This window comes from Argiope bruennichi, chromosome 6, assembly GCF_947563725.1.
Source record: "Argiope bruennichi chromosome 6, qqArgBrue1.1, whole genome shotgun sequence".
Taxonomy (NCBI): Eukaryota; Metazoa; Arthropoda; class Arachnida; order Araneae; family Araneidae; genus Argiope; species Argiope bruennichi.
The window spans coordinates 111,774,561-111,796,099 of record NC_079156.1 but is presented as its reverse complement, the minus strand read 5'-3'; the positions used below and the strand labels follow the sequence as shown (position 1 = coordinate 111,796,099).

The 21,539-nt window shown below is 29.3% G+C and overlaps 1 protein-coding gene across 3 annotated transcripts; it reads left to right on the top strand.

Annotated features, from left to right (window-relative positions):
• Positions 1-8,302: 8,302 nt before the first annotated feature.
• On the top strand, positions 8,303-21,453 carry LOC129971583 (sorting nexin-2-like). Of its 3 annotated transcripts, none has more exons than XM_056085484.1 (11): positions 8,303-8,483; positions 11,185-11,236; positions 12,196-12,389; positions 13,361-13,592; positions 15,810-16,084; positions 17,644-17,676; positions 17,777-17,870; positions 18,478-18,683; positions 20,069-20,212; positions 20,293-20,445; positions 21,069-21,453. In XM_056085484.1, the coding sequence occupies exons 1-11, from the start codon at positions 8,400-8,402 to the stop codon at positions 21,117-21,119; spliced, it is 1,518 nt and encodes a 505-aa protein (XP_055941459.1). In that variant the 5' UTR covers positions 8,303-8,399; the 3' UTR covers positions 21,120-21,453. The 3 variants fall into 3 exon arrangements, with proteins under 3 accessions (XP_055941459.1, XP_055941458.1, XP_055941460.1); XM_056085483.1 differs by having other exon boundaries at positions 8,304-8,483; positions 13,358-13,592; XM_056085485.1 differs by lacking the exon at positions 17,644-17,676 and having other exon boundaries at positions 8,305-8,483; positions 13,358-13,592.
• Positions 21,454-21,539: the final 86 nt, after the last annotated feature.

Here is a 21,539-nt window from a genome sequence, read left to right as displayed (position 1 = left end):
GTTTACCCAAGAATCTTTACTTTGTAGAATTCAGTAATAAAAACGGTTGTGTTGCTAGCTCCCAATATTCATTTTGTTTCTTTTATTTGTACTTAATTAATTGCTTTTTGTTTTTACCAGAATTTATCGATAACCTTAACAGGTTATGGGCTCAGCGTGTTTAAATCTGCGTGAATTTAATATCTGCTAAAATTTTTGAAAAGCGAAGTGAACTGCGTGCTAGGCCTAACAGCGAGACGCTATGGATTTGAAAGTACAAATCGACAAACTAGAAGGTGCGGAAAATTGGAGCAAGTGGAAGTGGCAAATGAAAATGCACTTTGAACAATATGACCTCACATCAATTATTGATGGAACTAAAATTTGTCCGGTCGCTGTAAACGGCGATGTTAGTGCGGATGAGCACGTAAAGAAGGTGGCTGAATGGCGGCGTGATAACGCTAAGGCAGCCGCGCTTATTGCAAGTACGTTGAGCGCTTCTGTAGCCGATTTAGTGATGACGTACTCGAATGCAAAGGACATTTGGGACAAATTAATTAGTGTTTTTGAACAAAGCAGTATTCAGAGACTTAATTTATTGATGACACAATTTTTTCAAGTTGGTAGAGATCCTAATGACAATGTTGCTACACATGCAGCTAAAGTTGAAAGAATCTACACGGATATGAACGGTGAATTAAATCGTATTGGATCAAGTAATATTCCAGAAGAATTATTGCATGGCAAAATATTGCTTACTGTGGGTCCAGAATTCCAAGAATTCAGCAATGTTTGGGAGTCTCTAGACTCTGATAAACGAACAACGAAGAATCTTGTTGAAAAATTGTGTACAATTGAACAGCGTGTTAAATCTAACGCTGCTGTGGATTATGGCGCATTTGCAGCTCGTGTGCCTGGTTTTAAGCAAAAACCTGTGAAAAATGGGGAAAGACTTCCTGAAAGTACTCCTGTAGGTAATAAATCTAGTAATTTCAAGCAAAAGAACTGTTTTAAGTGTGGTTCGAATACACATCTTTGTAAGGACTGCCCTAAGAGAAGGTCAAATGTCTCAAAGCATAATAAAGGTGCATTTGCTGTTAGTGCAGACAGTACACATCCTGATGTTTGGGTCTGTGATTCTGGTGCTTCACATCACATGACTGCTAACAAACAGTACTTTACTTCGTACAAACATTTTCCTGTGCCCATTGAGGTATCACTTGCTGATAATAACAAGATCTATGCATATGGATCTGGCAGAATAAACATTGAAGTTTGTATTCAAGGTAAATGGTATGATGCTCACATGGAAAATGTCTGGTATGTCCCTGATGTGAAGCGGCATCTCTTCTCTGTACAACAGGCTACCAAGCATGGAGTTGAAGTAAAAATGACCAAAAGGTATGCTGAATTTTTTCGTAATGAAGAACTTGTTGCAGTTGGATCCTGGAGAGATGGCACATACATTATGTCTATGAGGGTTGTTATCCCAGCAAGTCCAGCTGAGATAAGTATTGCTACAGAGACTGAATCTTTGCAGCTATGGCATGAACGCCTTGGTCACCAAAATAAGCGGCATGTTCGAAAGCTGCTAACTGATATGGGCATATCTGTAAGTCATGCAGCGACAAGTGAATTTTGTGATGGATGTGCTCTTGGAAAAGCTCATCGAAAACCCTTCAAGTCACGTCCCTATAGAGCGATGTCAATTGGGGAAATCATTAATGCTGATGTTAATGGCCCTATGTCTGTGGACTCTTTTAGTGGTGCGAGATATTATGTTTGCTTTAAAGATGACTATAGCAAATATCGTAGAATCTTCTTTTTGAAAAAGAAAAGTGATGTTAGTTGTTGTCTACGTACGTTTCTCAATCAAGCGACTAATCTTGGCCATGTTGTGAAAAGTTTACGTTGTGATGGAGGAGCAGAATTTGACTGTGGTGAAGTTCAAAAGATACTTGCTGAAAAAGGTATAGCACTAACTCTTAGTGTACCATACACGCCAGAGCAAAATGGTGCAGCAGAGAGGGAAAACCGAACAATTGTTGAACTGGCTCGTTCTATGCTTGCAGCAAGTGCATTGCCTCGGTCACTTTGGGCTAACGCATGTGACACCGCAGTGTATCTACTAAATCACACTGGTTTATCCCCAGATGAAAGCAAAAGTCCTCATGAGCTTTGGACTGGTGAGCCAAAAACTAAACTTGACCACCTGAAAGTATTTGGAACCGAATGCTATGCACATATACCAAAGATCTTCAGAAGTAAGTTTGAAGACAAAAGTGTTCATGGTCATTTTGTGGGGTATGTAAACAAGAAAGATGGTTATAAGATCTATCTGCCTTCTCGGAAGAAAATCATAAAATCTCGAGATGTTGACTTCAAACCAGAACGTTTGTGCACCACTCCTGTGACAGTGGAGGTGGAGGAAGACTTAAATGAAAGGTATGAAGAAACTCGGAGTGAAGAACGTAATCTATCCGAAGAACAAGAGCCTGTTAGAAAATCTGGAAGAATCCGAAGCTCTCCTGCATGGATGAAATCCGGAGAATATCTGATGGCAAACATAGCTGCAGTAGAAGAATTTGAAAACAGTGAAAATCCATCCACATATTCTGAAGCTCTTTCGTCAAGTGAAAGTGACCTGTGGCTAGAAGCAATGAAGGAAGAAATAAAAGCCCTTCATGAAAATGAAACATGGGAACTTGTTGAGAGACCCAAAGGTTCCAAAGTTATCAACTGTCGATGGGTGCTGAGGAAGAAATATAATTCAGATGGTACTGTGGAACGACACAAAGCTCGTCTTGTAGCCAAGGGTTATGCCCAAAAAGCAGGCTTTGATTACGACGAGACATTCAGCCCTGTTGCAAGATATGACACTGTGAGAGCTGTTCTTGCTGTGGCGGCAAAAGAAAATTTGTACTTGCAGCAGTTTGATGTAAAGACTGCATTCTTGTATGGAACCCTTAAGGAGGAAGTGTTCATGACACAACCAGAAGGCTTCAATGATAATAGTGGGAGAGTCTGTAAATTGCATAAAAGTTTATATGGACTCAAATAAGCACCACGTTGCTGGAATCAGTGTTTTGTGAATTTTATGAAAGATCAGGAACTGAAAGTCAGTACAGCTGATCCCTGCTTGTTTATCAGACACAAAAATGACAAGAAACTCCTTGTTGTTATCTATGTAGATGATGGCCTTGCTGCTGGGACAGACAGAGTTGAAGTGGAGGAGTTCATGAGTCAACTTGGTCATTCCTTTCAGATCACAAGGGGTTCATTGAACCAGTTTCTGGGTATGAACATAACAAGATTGAATGATGGTTCAATTTTTGTGAATCAGTGTGCCTATCTGAAAAAAGTTCTCTCAAAATTTCATATGGACTCCGCCAATTCAGTGTCAACTCCAAGTGACAAAAGCTTTGTTTTTGATGACACAGAAAACAAACTGATAGGGAAAGAAGTCCCTTATCGCCAGGCGGTTGGCAGTCTCATGTACCTTGCAACTGCTACAAGACCTGATTTAGCTTATGCTATAAGCATTGTTTCTGAAAATCTTGAAAATCCCAGAACCTCAGATTGGAGTGCTGTAAAGCGAATTTTTAAATATCTAAGAGGAACTGTAGATTTTGGCTTGTCATATCAAGCAAAGTGTCATCCCAATAAGCTTGAAGTGTACAGTGATGCTGATTATGCAGGGGATTTAAAAACAAGACGCTCAAGAACTGGAATGGTCTCTAAATTTTCATGTGGAGCCCTCTCGTGGATGAGCCAAAAGCAGAAGAGTGTGGTGTTATCTACTACAGAGGCCGAATATGTTGCTGCGAGTGAGAGTGCTAAAGAACTAATCTGGCTGAAACATCTGCTCAATGACATAACAAATCTCGAAACTCCCTCTCTTCTGGTAGATAATGCTAGTGCTGTGAAACTCGCCAAGAATCCCGAATACCATAAACGTTCCAAGCACATAGATGTCCGTTATCACTTTGTGCGAGAAAAATTCATCGATGGTGAACTGTTCATCAAGCATGTTCCTGGTGAAATGCAATTAGCAGACATCATGACTAAACCATTGCCTAGTGTTAGGTTCAAAGAATTGCGTACCTTGTTGGGACTGTTTTCATTCAATAGTCTTCTGAATGAATGTTAATTTAATCTTAAATAAGTTGTGGCTTGTGGAGGAAGTATTGTAACAACTCAACTTTAGCTCTGACAAGCAACAACTCAACTCATGTTTACCCAAGAATCTTTACTTTGTAGAATTCAGTAATAAAAACGGTTGTGTTGCTAGCTCCCAATATGCATTTTGTTTCTTTTATTTGTATTTAATTAATTGCTTTTTGTTTTTACCAGAATTTATCGATAACCTTAACAATTTTATGAGTTATTAAACATCAAAATGGGTCCGGGACTTTATAAACACCCTGTATGATATGATCCTGCAGAACAAGATTATTTTTACCACATAAAAACAAAAAAAGGGGAGAAATATATAAATATACAAAAGAAGAAATAATATTAAAAATTCAGAAAGAAGGAAAAATACAATTAATTTTTAAGATATTTATTAAAGCTAATGTTGTCTTAAAGAATATTCTATAAAACTTCATACAGTGATTGTGCGAAAATGAAAACTTAGTCTTTATTACAATTATTGCTCACAAATATTAAATTTAAATATGTTTATTTATGTCATAATCATGTCTTACTTGTATCCTTTCGTTCACGTCTTCTCCGGCTTCTAACAGCTCATCGACAGCCTTTTCACACCCAAGATATACAGCTCTAGCTAATAAAGGATAACGCTCCTGTAAGAAATGTCATATTTTTACAAAACTTGTTTTCACTGCAAAAAAAGAAAGGGCGCTAGAAAACAATATTTATAGAATCGTTCGTTGCATTTGATTATGGATTCTTATGAAGAACAAATACCCTTCTTCTACGTTATTACTTTCCCAACTACGAAGTGTACAGAAAATATTGTAATTGCTAAAAATATCCAACTCGAGCTTTTGATGAATTTCCATATTTCAGACTTTCCTGAATCAGAAAAGCACACTTTGGACCTTATGTCTCTGCACAGAAAATGCACAGACGGAATTTGATATATGGCCTTTTTACAGAAGCTGTAGATTTCTATAAAATTTTGAACGAAATCCAACTCAGAAAAATTATGTCTGCCTGCTACAAAACGAAGAGACGATAACGCGATAATTACGAGTGACCTAGAGGTATAAAATCTGGTAGACAGACATTTAAAATTCAAACAACTGTCAAATTTGGAATTAAATTCATCGGTCAGTTAACCGTTTGTCGTTCTGTACTTTCACAAGCATTTAAACGCGATAACTCAAAACTGCAATAATTAAAATATAGGAAATTTAGCATTGAATTTTTGACTGTAATTTTAGTTCTGCTTCAAATTTTGTTTTCAATCGATTGGGGGAAAATGCGTCTAAAATACAAATTCGATTTTCGAGTACTATTAATCACATCCCAGGGATTAATAGCCAAAGATAGTCAATATTTAGTAAAAATTGCTATATCCACGCCAAAGATTTAATATTTCATCAATAATGTCCGCCAATTCTATGTAAGGTATCCATGCCTAACCTAAGGTCACAATTTTATACGGGGGAGAGATGACACCCTTACTAGAGTTTGTACGAGAAAGTTTTTGTGAGAAGAAAACTTTTCCCACTGCTTTCGAAGAAATGCACCTTCAAGTAGTGGTAACTCTGAAAAAAATAAAGATGGTCTTAGATTGCGCGCGCAAAAATTGGCGTAGTGGCTTGTCAACTCATTATACAGTAGTGCTGCAAAGAATATTTCTCAAGGTCTGAAATACTTATATATTCAAATCATTAGGAATGTTTCTCTTTCGAATGCTTACACAGTATGTCGTCGTACTTTGTGTTTAACTTTATATAGAGCAGGGAATTAAGTATGCACTTTGGAACTCTTCAAATGGTCTATTAAGGTTTCGATATCAAAACTACACATCAAAATTAATTTATCATGCTTATTGTGTTTGGGAGTTACCATGTTCATACACATCCTTATTTTTAAGTACTATTAATTTTATTCTTAGCTGGAATTATTGAAAATACAGAAACATTTGAATTTTTGTAAACAATACTAAAATTATACTTTTATCTACTAATTTCTCCCGATTATATCATTTGCACAAGTTTTATTGCTTAATTTGTTATTAATTTGTCTTTTTTATTCCTTAAAAGTAACTTTTAATCACTTCTGATGCGATTAATTCTAGAATTTTTATACTTTACGAATATTTTTTTTTTTTTGTTGATTGAACATTAAAATTCAGAAAGCTTGATATCTACAAAGCTATTTTCTAAAATATTTTCAGTTCAGGTAGCTTACCAATTCCTTCCGAAATGGCTTGGTCAACTTTTTTCGCCAAGATGCAAATTCGATTTCTTCTTCAATAAGACGTTCAATATTTTTGCCATTTGGTCCAACTTGTAAGGCAGGAGCAAATTTCGACGCTTTAGCTTCCCTTTTCTCGATTTTCTTTGGTGCTGCTTGAATTTTCCGGAAACCTTTTTGTTTTCCCATGCGATCTTCTTTTGTTTTATATGAAAAGTACAGATTAAATCACGAATATATTTTTATTAAATCACAGCAATTCATCTGGATGAGCAATGGTTTCATTTAAAAGAGATTTTTGAACAAAAATTTATGTGCGTGATATAAATATTTACTTTTATAAACATCGTTTCACGCGGTTTCTCAAAACGGGAAATAATTTAAAGTTTTGATTTATGTTAAATGAAGTTCAGTTTAAAAAAAATTATTCATATATTAAAGATTTAAAAAAAATGGCAAAAAGAACTATATTTTTCATTTTAATTTGATTTTAAATTCATTTGTTTAATGTTATTTATGTAATTTTCTAAATCCTTATGTCTTCCCTAGACTGTTATTTTATTTTATGTTCGCATTTAATCCTTTCCATTTGTTAAAATGAGAAACGTTGATAAATACTAGAGATTTCATTTAATCCCATACTCAACGATCAGTTCTAGTTTAGTGACAAAATTCATATTATTTTTATGACTTGAGATTTGTTCTCTACAGATCTGTAGAAACATTTTTTTATTCCTTTTATTTCTAATTATTTAAAAATTATTGGACTAGAATCCATTTATTTGTTTTACGGGTTGATCTCTTTGCTTTCTGTATCCTGACAATGCTGCTTTTTCCTCTCACTTTTTCATATACGAAGAAAATAATGCGATCGTCAAAACTTTTAACCTCACGATTTTGATGAATTTTCATATTGCAGACTTTCAGAGTCCAAAAAATATCTATACATTTTTTGGAATTATGTCTATAAATACAATAATCCAAAAATTATTTGATCTAAAGGGATGAAATTTAATATGTGGTCTTTATACAAAATTTGGAAATTTCTAAGAAAATTTTAAATTAATCCATTCACAGGAAGTAGTTTGTCTTTTTGTCTTAGAGAAAGTAAATGCAATATCTACAAAACATAAAAGGCTAAACATATAAAATTTGGTAACAGTTTTAGAATCTGAAATAAAATTCATATCAGTATTTTAAACCAAACCCTTAAACGGATTGCATTCTTTGTGCATTTGAGTATATTTAACCACGACAATTCTAAAAGGCAATGATTTAAACAAATGCAATTAATTTAATATGTGAGTTTGCTACTAAAATTGTAAAATTAGATCAAAGTTTGTGTTCAATCGCTCGGAGAAAAAGCTTTCAAAACACACGCTTAATTTTCGCCACTGTTCTGCGAAACAAACAAATAAACAAACAAAAAAAAATGCTCATATGCGAAACTATAAAAAAAAATGATTATTCTTAGAGCTTACTATTTTCCGCAATATCCATAGTTTTTAATTTGTTGGGATAGAGACATCTTTATTTGAGGGTATACGGGAAAGTTTCAGGATGAAATTACTCCTATTGGTTACCAATGCTTTCGATTCGCGTATCATGTGGCTTATATTTTACGATTTTTTATTGTTAACATTATTATTGGAAATTGATATTGCACTGAAGAATATTTACAATAATTCGATTCAATTTTCCAAAAGGATTAGAGGACAGAATTAAATCCTGAACATCGTTCACTATATCAAATGAGTCACTATATGTGAATGTAATGATTTCACTGATGATAAATTTTATAGTTACAAGTAGATAGATTATTATATTTTTTATTATTTGTATTAGAATTTAATTTCTTTAACTTTCTTATTTTCTTTCATGAAAGTATTATCAGTAATGCTGACATATTCCGGCAGGCCTCTGATATTTCTGTCAGAACGTGACTTTAGACTCAGTGCATCTGGCTTGTTATGCGGTGCTCTCTTGCTCATTTCTTAATTTCTTCAAATTAAAAGAAATTTGTAAACATGGCTGATTCACGGGAACCACCTCCTTTCGAAGAAACCCAAGGCGATGCAGAAAGTGAAGATATTTTCAAATCTGCTGTCGAAGTAAGCAAATAATGAAAGTATTACATATCTTCATATCCATTGACTTAGTTTCATTTTAATTTAAACTCATGAGATACTAATGTAGTAGTTGTGTGGTTCGAAGTTCACTTATACTCTATAATAATGTCACTCAGTTTCATGTCATTATATTTAACAGTTATGTTAAGACTCGCATTTCTGAGAAATTTGAATGCATAAGTTAATTTTTTTTTCTTCTGTGAACACAAGCTTGGTATTAAACGGAGGTCGATGATCGAGGTGTTCCAGTAGTATTGATATTACCGGTAATTAAGTAATAAATACTTGCTAAAATCTGTAAATCATATGTTATTAAGTATTAAGATAAGAATTCTGAAACACATAATTTCACCAGTTTGCAGCTTTTATTTCCTCTTTGTTGATAGTTTTTGCTTGCGATCAGAATGATAGGCGTTAACCGCTTGACAGGAAAATGAAACGTCGGTTTCTTCCCCCGTCAAAGATTTTTTGATGTTGAATAGTCAGTCGCTGTTTTTGAATTTTTCTAATTACCCAATATTATTCATTTATATAATTTTATAAACTTGATATCGTTAGATATCATTTAATATTTTTATTTTAAATGTAAAATAGACCATTGATGTAAATTTTTATTTTAAATCTTTCAAGTGAAATAGAGTAAATATCAAAACCGTTGATTTGAAAATAATATGCTTAAAATAACTAAATTATTATCAATCCCTTTGGACAAATTAAGAATTACCTTTTAAAAATACTGAAATGCTCTATATCCTGGAGTATATTTGTTAATATTTGTCCATTACACACATTGTTATAAATTAGAATCTAAGAATTGAGTTTGGGAATATGCAAGAGTGATTAGTTATTTTATAGTTTGCTGACTTTAATAGTAAAACAATTGGCAATGTAGTTTGCTGACATTAATAGTAAAACAACTGACAATGTAAATAAAAATTCTTGACGGCTATTGTCTTGAATTTTTAATTAAAAAGGTAACTGCTTTGAGCTCTATTTTTATAAAGATTTTTTTTTGATAATATTAGACTGAAATTTATCAAAACAAAATGTAGTTAAAACTAATAAACAAAATTATGTATATCTTTTTAGCTAAAATATTTTTTGTTATAAAAATGATAAAAAATAGATTAAAACTGTATTTATGAAAGAAAGTTTAAAAAAATGGTAAAAAAAAAAATAGTTATCAGTGAATGCATCAGTTATCAGTACTATAATAAAATCACTTCTTGGCCTTTTGGCTAAAATAAAACTGTAGAACTCTAATAAATATTAATGTCTTCAGTTGCCAAATATTCATACTCAAGAAGTCATGAGCATTAGCAAACATGAGACGAAATTGAGTAAATTCGACCATTACAACTGAGGGACTGTTTTTATGGTTCTTTCCCCCTTATTTAAATATATTTATTCTTTATTAAAAATCAAGGTTTGTCTAAGCATGCCTTTAAAATTAATAAATCTTGAAGCATTGATAGCTGTTGATAATCTTAAATTTATTTTGCAATTTTTTCTAAAAGAGTGATATTTATTATTACTAGTTGATAAACCTGATATTCCTCAGGATTAAAATCCTTTGTTGTGCATATATATACAAATACATTGCCTTTTTAGCATAAAAATTACTTTTTTTATAAGCTATACAAAATCATTTTATTACCTGAATCTTCTTAAATTATAATTTAGAATTATTTTAAAACTAATTAAAGAAATGTCAAAAAAGAAATGAGCATCAAAAAATTACAGTGGCCAAATGTCTCACTGTTGCCTAGCTGTAAAAGTTTTTTTTTTTTTTTTTTTCATATTTCAAAATTGTATGCAACTGTTTTTCTACTTAAAAAATTGATAAAAAGGAAGAAAGTACATTGCAATTCATTTGCTATCGTTGGAAAGATTTACACGCTTGTTCTAAATGACCCCCTCGTCCATCTTTCAATTACTCTGCACACAGCATTTCAGTGTGGTCCCTTACAACCTGAAATAATTGTTTGACATTTGTTGCAATAGCTTGTAAAAATTTTACTTTTCTTGTCTTAGTTTCAGTAATTTGATAAATCATTACTTTAAAGCCAATTAGAAAAATGTTAATTGTTATGTGTTAGAGAAATGAACAACTGTAAAGTGCTATTACTTAGTAAAGTATATTTTCTTATTTTAAAATTGGCTGCATTAATTTTTTTAACAAAATTAGACAAAGATATTGTATGGAAATAAAATTGGTATCATTGAAAGGATTTTTTTTAATTGGTGTAAAGATATTTTTCTGAAATGTCTTGTGAAATTATTGTATAAAAAGATATAAAATTTTGAATTATTTTCTTATTAATTAAATATTTAATTAATTTTTGCACTTTGAAAAGTTAACAGTATTCTTCCTCTTTTTTTTTTTTTTTAAATAAGTATGCAAAATTTGTTTGAATTTGACCTAATTGTTTAGAAGGAGACAAATAGGAAAATATATACATACATAGCCACTATGACTTTTATTTATATTAAGTTAAAACTTTATTTCTGTAGAAATTGTTATTTGATTTCATTGCATTTCTCATTCCTTAAATTATTTTTATTTATAAGATTGCCTTTATTTTAAGAAACGATGAAAGAGTTGAAATGAATAAAAGGAAAATTGATAGAATATTAGCAAATGAGGTGCATGCTTTATATATAATTTTTTTTTTTTTTATAGTCGCAACCAAAAGAAGAGCTTTCAAGGAATGGGATTGATGATCTCATGAGTGGTAAGTTTAAAAATTTATTAAATAAGCTTAACAAAATTAAAAATTCAAACATATCCGGGGTTTATTTTCAAAATTTGGTTATTTTTATCTGAGATTTTGTTTTTTTAATAATTTCTTCAATATTCTTTAATATTTTTGTATATGAGCAGTGTTTTTATTTTTAAGATATATTTAGGAAAAAAATTTCTGATTAAATTTTAAGAATCAAAGGAGGAGAATGAAATTGGATCTCTTAATATCTAAGATAAAAGTTTAGATTTGTCAGTTATCAGATTTTTAAAAAATGTTAAACTAAATTGAATAAAGATATGTTATATATATCTTTTTATTCTTATTTAATAAATTATGATATGTGTTATTAAAGCAACTGTTAAATTTAGTAAGACAAAGGATTTTTAGTCTTTAATAATGCATTTTACAAAAAAAAAAAAAAAAAAAAAAAAAAAAACTAATATTGAAAAATTTTCTTATTAATAGATTAGCAGTCAAGATAATCGTAAATATTCAAAGTAACTTTGATTATGAAATTGGTGCAAAATTCCTTTCACATTTTTATTATGAAGGTTATCTAGAAAATGTTTCCTTCATTTTCAGCTAAAGACAAATTATATATTGCTTCAGGCTATTAAGTTCATCTAAAGATTCTAAATGCGGTTAGCATATGTGATGGTTGGCACTTTTCTAACTGTTTAAATTATCATAGTTGAAGTGTCTGAAAATGTTAGCTTGTGTTTTTTCTTCCACTAATTGCAGGTATGGGCTTATAATGAAAGTTTTGAATGTATAGGTAAATAGCTATTAAAATAGGATAGCTATGTCAAATGTTTGGACTAACATCAATTTTCTGGGAGGTTAAAATATGTACATTGAGAATCTTAATTAATATTTAATATGTCATTAATAACTAGTAGAATAGCAACTGTGCTTATTTAATATATATATAATAAATCCATTTATAGGTGGAGGTGAAGAAGTTAGTTTAGATGATGATACTCCTGCAGCCCAACCGGCTCAATCTAAACTAGAATTCCGTACCCCAGAAGAAGAATTTAATAAGTCCAGTCCTGTAGCCACTTCCCCACCTGCTGAGATGAAGATTTCGGATGCACCTCAACCACAGCCTCGTAAAACTGCAAATAAAAGTTCTGAAGAGGTATTGGATTAACTATATTTCAAACATAAAGTTTTGTTTTTTGTTTGTTTAATGTTGATAAAAATAGCTTCAATAGCTTATAAATATTCTTCAATATAAATATTCTTATTGCACCAGAGTTTATAAAAATTGCTTTATTGAAAATTGTAAATTTATTAAATGCTATTTGTTAGATGAATAAGTGGCACATAATGTTTTGAATTAAATTTTTTCTAAAATAAGATGCATTTACTTAGAGAATTATTTTATGCTAATTTGTCAGTGATTACCATTAAATCAGTATTCCCATTGTATTGTTTCATTTTAAAATTTATCATTGATAAAATATTAAAGTGCTTCAAGAAATCAATTTTATTAATGAAAAAGTAAGTTTGTAAAATTCTTGCATGTCATCGCAAAAATATATCAACTCAGTCTTGAATGATTAACTTTTCATTCACGGAACTTCTGAAGTTAAATAGTAAAAATCAATGAAATCATCCAAAATAGATTGAAATTTATTTCTTCTACTGTAATGAACTACTCAAAAAATAAAATGCTTTTTTTTTCTTACTGAATTTGTTCATTTAGGAATTACTTTTTCATATTTCATTTTATAAATACATCCATTAATTTTGTCTCGATGCTTATAAAAAAATTTACTTCTGATATTTCTTAGAAGAAATAATGGCTAACAAAATAACTCAAATTACTGTAAATCTTTGCATTGAAATTACAACTGGTTGAAACGAAGACCAAATACAATTATGATTTTTAGTGCAACAAATCAGCTTTTTGATTTTTATCATTTTTCTATATCTCATTATAATTTAGCCTTTTTTTAAAGGTATTTAAGTAATTACTAAAATTATTAATTGCAGATATTTAAGTTTTTTCCAACTTCAAATTCGTACCAATCATAACATATTTTTATATTAATAGAAATTTTTATGTAATATAGTGTAATGAGACTAATGCTTTTTTTTCAGCAGGAAGATACTTTTCTCAATATATCTGTATCTGATCCTCAAAAGATTGGTGATGGAATGGGTGCTTATGTAGTCTACAAAGTTCATACTAAAACAAATCTTCCATATTATAAAAAGAAAGGGTTTTCTGTCTCCAGGAGATTTAGTGATTTTCTGGGCCTGCATGGAAAGTTGGTGGAAAAGCATTTACATTTGGGTCGCATCGTTCCACCTGCCCCTGAAAAAGATATGATAGGTAATATGTCTTTATCAGATTTACGCTTGATTTTTACTGTGATTTAAATCTTAATGGTATACAAATCATTCTTTTCAAATTTACTCTATTTGCTTATTAACTTTGAATAACTGGTCTTCATTAAAACTTATTAAATCCAATGAGCAGAATTGCCTTAGTAAAAGTTTGAGTTTATAAAAAAAATTCTTTATAACATAAAAAAATTTTGATGTAAATTTCATAGAAATAAATTCATTATAAAAAAAATAAATTCTTTATAAAAAAATTATTATACACAAGACCTATTGGCAAAATCTCCTATAAATAACATTCAAGGAAAACTGTATTGTTGTAAAAAGTAGTTTTAGTATGTATACATAGAAAACTCTACTATAATAATAAAGCTTTGGCTTTATGGCTAACTAACGAGTTTTGACATCATACATACATTAAATAAATACTATGAAAATGATCATTTGTATGAAAGAATATATCACCGATACTACGTAAGATATACTACATAAAGGCAAATTTTATACTGTTAAAACCCGGTTAATTCCATATTTTATTTTATTTATAATTTACATTTTCTCTAGCCTCTTGTATTTCCTCTGCAATATAATGGTAAAATATTATCTACAATTATAATTTATTTTCGTTAAGTCAGTCAAAACTAAAGATCATTAAAACTTTATTTCTGAAATGTTTTTATTTCAATTTTTTTTCTTTTTCTGAGTGATTCTTTTCTGGCATTCTTTTCTGAATGAATGGTTTTAGCTGGTAATTTAAATATAGTTTTTACTATAATTTGTTTTTTTCCTCAACTTCCTTTTAAGGTAGGGTGGTGTCCTCTCTTGAGGGTGCCACCTATCTAGAGCAATCATTTTGTAAGAAATTACCAGTTATGATTGTTTCTGATAACAGTAATATCTCTTATGAATATCATCAGACATGATGCATTGTCACAGATTTCAGCATGTTTTAAACCAAATTTTGATTCTTTAGATTGATGTGTTTAGATTCCTTTCCTGTAATTTTTTTTAATATCTCAGGCTCTCTTATTGTAAATTTACTTTGTATAATAATCATACTTATCTTGTATTTCGGTGTTTATGTTTGTTACAATTCATTTTTGTTATGAATTTTAGCTTTATTTTTTTCATTCCAAGCCTGTGTTATGTCTATATCTTAGGTTTATAAACATTTTTATTTATGTTCTAAGAAATTTAAAATATTTAAATACACAAGATTAGGATAATTTTGTTGAAGATTTAATTGTTGATTAAAGTGTGAAAGCAAGTCAGTTCCGTCCTTCTTTCTAAAATGAGTCTTTAATTCACTGAAAATAGGATTTTAAAACACAGAATATTTCTGAAAAAGATGTTTTTGTTTTAAATTCATAGTGCCAAATATTTATTTTGAATATATTAAAAAATAGTTAAGTACTTTGTTTTAATCTATGAAAATTAACTGACTGTTATAACAAATTGAAAAATGTAGTTTCATTTAATGGAAATACAGCATATAAAAAAAATGAGTGATTTTTTTATTTGATTCTTTTTGAAGTGTAATAATATCAAATTCTTCAAAATGTTTGAGATATGGTTGATCTGAAACAATATTGATTTTTGTGTGCGTATGGCTATTTAGAAAAAGTGAAAAACTTAACAAATTGTGGAAAATGAGATATTTTTTTAAAGAATCGAAATTGAGATATTAAAATAACTATGTTTTATGGCTTGATGAAATAAAATTAATTATTTGAAATATTTTTAAAACTTACCTTTTTTTTAAAAAAATAGGTGTGAATTTGTATTTTTTCTTTTTCTACATAAATACTGTTTATTTATTGAAATTAAATTATAAGTTTTTTTATCGATTTGAATTGTTTGTCATTTTTTTAATTTAAAAATTGAAATGGCATTGTCCTGTCAACTTTGATTAGCTTAGTCTCACTCTACTGCATACAGTCATATAAACATGTCTTTAACTGATATCTTCCCTTCGTCTTTTTCTGAAACTGTGCAAATAAATTTATGAAAGAATTTTTATGTGAAATATACTTCTGGAGTAGAGCAAAAATTGTGCCTGTGACAAACTTATGTTGTTTTTTTTTTTTGAAAATTATTCTATGCAATTTTATAATTATTCTTCTATTAATAGTGCTTTGACAGTTTTAAGTGCTTTTAGTCTTTTTAGCTAAAGTAATATTTTAAATGTATTTTTTTCCATAATCAGGTATGACAAAAATTAAGATGTCAAAGGATGAAACAATTTCTTCAGCTGAGTTTGTAGAAAAAAGGCGCATTGCTTTGGAACGTTACTTAAACCGTACTGCTGAACATCCAGTTTTAAGGATGGATCCAGACTTTAGGGAATTCTTAGAGATGGAAGTAGATTTACCCAAAGCTAAAAGTACGTCAGCTCTAAGTGGTGCCGGAGTTATGCGGCTTTTCAATCGAGTTGGAGATTCTGTTAATAAAATGACATTCAAAATGGATGAATCGGATCCAGTAAGAATAATTTGACCTTTTCACATATTGTATCATAAACATGTTTTATCATTTTTTAGTTTTGGATATTCAGTTATTTTTATTTGCATTTATAGCTAAGTTTTTTTAGTTCTATATGTTTAATATGATTTTCATTCTTTTTCTTTCAAGCTCATGTAAATATTATTTCAGATGCATACAGTTTTATTAAAAATTAAATTTGTCGACTCATTACTAGGACCTCTTGTCTGTTTCTCTCCTAGCTTTGTAATTAAAAAACCTAGTATTGTTTGTTTTGTAAACCATAAATGTTTGTTATGTAAATCTAACAACAAAATTGAAAGAAAAAAAATGAAGTTTCAGCATTTTTTAGTTTTTAAATTTTATTAGAATAAAATATGTGCATTACATGCAGCTAAATATCTTATGATTCAAATGATTAATTTGCTTTGGAATCTTTTGTTAGATCTATTAAATATTTAATAGTATTTTAAACCTATTTGGTATAAACACAAACTTCATCTTCAGTAGTACTGCGTTAGTAAAAATGCATTACAATAAAATTGGATACTTTATCTTTTGAGCCCTTAATTCCTATTTAATTGGACTGAAATATGTAATCAAGATTTATTCAATTTAAACAATGTGTATTATTTTGGTTGACGCTAGGTAACAATTTAAATTGTGCTCGTTTGATATGCTATTAATATAAATTTAGTCTAAAAAGGTGAATTAATTACATTGCTTTTTTTTATTATAGTTGTAGATTTCCATTAATCCTGTCTTGACAGCTAATAACTGAATAATTTTCAAATATCATATCAAAATATATCTACCATTAAAATTAAATAAATTTTTAATAAATATTAAAATTTCTTTAATGTATACAATTGCTCTAATTGTAATATATCTCATTCTTGACAAGTACTATAGGCTTTTTTTTCCCCGTAATTTTTCATATGATTATTTCTTTTCTTGCAAAATTAACTACCTTTATAATAAATATAAACACTAAATATTTTAAAAATTCATTTAGAATTTTTTTAAAAATAGTAATTTATTATATATTTAATGGTTTGCATGCATATTTTACAATTAAGAATAACACTCACAATTACATTTACATTGTGTTAATGCACATCAATGATTTATAATCTGTTTCTTGAACGTGTAATTATTAAGTATAAGTTAAGCACATAGTCAAAATTAAATTTAATTGTTAGAAATAAAAATCTTAAGACAAAATAAGCCTGCGATTGTTCATTATTCTAAATTTCATCTATTATTTGATACTTTAATACTACTGCAATTATTTCACTAGGAAAATTGTAACAAATACCTCAATATAAAACTATAACATGATTTGATTTTTAAAAAATCAAAGAATTTATGTACCTAAAATGTTCTATGTGAATTTAAAATTCCCCCCATATGTTTCATTGCACAATCACCTCATTGTATTGTTTCTGTATTAAATCCTTGTTTGTCTGATATTTTTCCTTTGTTGCTTATTTTTTTCTAAAGATATTTCTTGATTTATTTTCCTTTCATGCTGTCTCCTTCTCTCATCTTGAGGATAGGTTTTAATTACAAATCCACAATATGCTATTCAGGTAGGCTGTGATAGATCTACCTATTGCAGAAATTTATTGTTATTAATCATTAAATTTATAATTAATTGTTATATATACTTTACTTAATGATGAATTTTAGTGGTTTGAAGAGAAACAACACCAGATAGAAAACCTAGACCAGCAATTGAGGAAGCTGCACACAAGTGTAGAATCTCTGGTGGTTCATCGCAAAGGTTTGTGAAATTTATATTTATGTATACAGGATGATCAATAAAGTCCTTTTACACTTTTTATAATTAAAATTGTGCTTTTTTAAATGCATTTATTAAGACTGATTACAGTGCTTCTTTCTAGCAGCAGAAAAAAAAGTTTCTAAAGTGAACTAAAAAAAATAAATGATATTGATCCAAAAGTCATATTGGAAAATGTATGCTATATCATAATAAAAACACAGAAAAAAAGTTTCATGGAATTATCTGTAAAATTGGCAAAGACATGTGCTATTAAAATAATGAGCTTTCCATGACTTGATAAAGGGTTCGTCCTAAAATTGAAAAATGCATTCTCCGTTATTTAATGTACAGTTTTCTGAGTTAAACAGTTAATTGTAATTTAAGCAATAGAGAAAGAAATTATAAAAAATCTGGAAAATGTACTGGGGGGGGGGTTATACCAGAGAATACATTTTTCAATTTAAGACAAACCCTCTTTCAAGTCAAGAAAAGTTTATAAATTTAATCGCAAATATTACTGCCAATTTATTACAACTTATATACTTTTTATGCAGGCATAGCAGCTCATATTCGAAGAATATTAAACAAAACTTTTTTTCTCTTGCAGAATTAGCCTTAAATACTGGAGCTTTTGCAAAAAGTGCAGCCATGTTAGGCAATTGTGAGGAACATACAGCCTTGTCTAGGGCTTTATCCCAATTATCAGAAGTAGAAGAGAAGATAGAACAGTTACAAAGCCAACAAGCTGGACAAGATTTTTTCCTGCTTGCAGAGTTACTTAAGGATTACATTGCTCTTATTGGTGCTGTCAAAGTTAGTATATTCTTATCATACAAAAAGAACCAGTTTGATATGGATTGAAAGTATTATCAGACATTTGAATATTTAATAGCTTATTTCTTTTCCACTTCTATTCAGATAGCTTACAATAGTTATATAGGCCTAATTTATATTTTTTGTCAAACTAAAATTGTAAATCTTTTTTATTAAATGTCAATAATTGTTTAATCTAAATTATTTTTAAAGTCATTTTTATATTATACTTAATTTTAGATTTAGGAAACTTGTAGTTGCAAACTTATTCTTAATATATTCGTTTAGTATAAAGAAATAAAAACCAATATTTATATTAGTATAACTAATATTAGTATAGGTTAATATCAGTTGACTCAAGAAAATATAATTCTTTATCATTTCAGCTTATCGAGTTGGGAAAAATGCTCCAATAACTTAAACATTAGCTGTTGGGCTATGATTTTAGAGTAGAAGTCATTGCTTGTGAATATAAATCGTAAATAAGTAATGGTAAAAGGTGCATCAAGGCAGTCATTGCATTAATTGTTCATTTATATTTTCTCCCCTTTTTTTCATATATCTTTTATCCTAGTTTTTGTTTATTTTTTTTTTTTTTTTTTTTGTTATATCTCTTCAAGGATATCTTTTTTCATGTGTATACAAGATACCTTAGCACTGAGGATGCAAATTTCGTGGAAAATAGAGTGCCTAGAGGATATAGAATTGTATAATAATGCTGTCTTCTGCCAGACATGGGATATATATTTCTGCGTTTTACAGCAAGATTCAATGATCATAACTGACATCAGCAGATCCAGTATTTAAATCCAAAATACTTGTTTATATCAAAGTTATGAAAAACGCCTTCAGTTCAAAATGCATCACACACTTTGGGAGAGTAATAAAATTCCTGTATGGAGTTCAATCCGCACCAAAAAAAATGAGTACAAACAAGTGAATGTTATATATTTTTAAATTAATAACAAAGTATTTGTCAGGTCATCAACGGAAATATCAGTAAACATGTGGGAGAAAAAAAAATATTTTTCTACTGATAAACTGGATCGAAATCTTAGGTTTATAGACATCATTGGTGTGCTCTGTTTGTGTGGATGCCCTTGAGGTCATTGGATTTTACTATGAAATGCTCATATGCAAGGACATCTATCATGTCTTGCAAGCATTTCTGATCTAGTATTGCTGAGAAACTTATATATATGGCTAAATGTTACAATTCACATTTTTTGACGAGATATATTTAGTTTATTAATTAATATAAATTATTTGTTAGTTTTTGGTAAAGGAACTCATTATTTAAGAGTTTAATCTAAGTTTATTTCTAAATTTTGCATTCTTTCTGTTATCAAATCAAACAGTATGAAAATAAAATTCTTGATCCACAGGATGTCTTTCATCAGAGAGTCAAAGTATATCAAACATGGCAACATGCTCAGCAGGTGTTAACCAAGAAACGGGAACAGAAGGCAAAACTTGAGCTTGTTGGAAAAACAGATAAGATCCCTCAAGCTAAAGAGGAAGTGATTGAGGTAATACTGTCCTTTTAATCAAATTATATATTGACTCTCGCTCTCTATATAGAAGATTCTTAATAAAAATATTTTAACAGTGGGAAGCCAAATCAGAGCGAGGTCAAGAAGAGTTTGAAAACATCTCCAAAATGATTAGAAAGGAAGTAGAACGTTTTGAAAAAAGTAGAGTGCATGATTTCAAAGTCAGCATAATAAAGTACATGGAATCCCTATTGGAAACTCAGCAGCAGGTTAGTAATTTCTATATGCATGTAATTTAACCTACCATAAAAATTTCTTAAAATAGATTGCCTATATAAACTTTATTAATCTAGTTTTTTATTGTAGCAACATTTTTAATATGAACTGTATTCATTCTATTATTAATATTTTAAAAAAACCTTGTTTCTCCCATTTATAATATGCCTGTGTATTCTTTATAAAAGATGTAAAAAAAAAAAAAAATTACAACTGAGTGTTAAAATAATAAACTATTAAAAACAATATTTAAATGTTTATGCCATTATAATTAGTGAAGACAAATACAAATTAGTTAATTATCATTTTCATTCATTTTATATATGCTTTAAAAATGTAGAGTAGACTATCAGTAAAATTTAAATTATTTAGTAATTTTTGTCTTTATATAAAACAGTCCATTCAACAAATCCTGTATGAATGTTAGGAAATCTTGCACATACTTTTAGTTTATTATCACTACATATTATCTTTAAATTTTCAATTTGACATTATGAATGTTCCATTAAATAAAGATTTCTATTATTTGGTATTTTGAGTTATAAGTTTTATTAGAAATCAATGTATTTTTTTTTATATTAGTTTGAATTTTCTTTTAATTGTGCATTTGTTTCAGCTTATCAAACACTGGGAGGCCTTTTTACCTGAAGCCAAGGCTATAGCTTGAGGCAGTATTTGTTATTTTCAAAGTTCATGAACAAGTTATTAAAAAATTTGCATATTGTTTTGGATCACTAGCTGGTACCAGTGATTTTTGAAATGTTTGTTGGAGTTGATTGTTCTTGAATATAAACTCTACGAATTTCGCTCACATTCCCAAGTCATATGCATCTCTTTATATAGAAATTTAATTTAAATGAGTTAGAAATGTTATGTTTTAATTTTTCTCATGACTCTTGAAAGAATGATTTACTTGTATACCACTTATGAAAACAATATGTACAGTTAAAGTATTAAATTGTAAATGTTGCAGTTTTACAATTAAAATTGTTATATGCTTTCGTATGCCAATTTTATTTCACATGTATATAGAGAGGGTTGTACTGAATTGAACAAGTCTTGAAAGATGGAATATGCATTTTATTTA

Bases quoted from the DNA above. Each gene is read 5' to 3' on its own strand.
- LOC129971583 (XM_056085483.1), top strand. From the start codon at position 8,400: ATGGCTGATTCACGGGAACCACCTCCTTTCGAAGAAACCCAAGGCGAT. The intron at 12,390-13,357 runs GTATTGGATTAA...CTTTTTTTTCAG, and splicing joins CAAATAAAAGTTCTGAAGAG to CAGGAAGATACTTTTCTCAA. The intron at 20,213-20,292 runs GTAATACTGTCC...ATATTTTAACAG, and splicing joins CTAAAGAGGAAGTGATTGAG to TGGGAAGCCAAATCAGAGCG.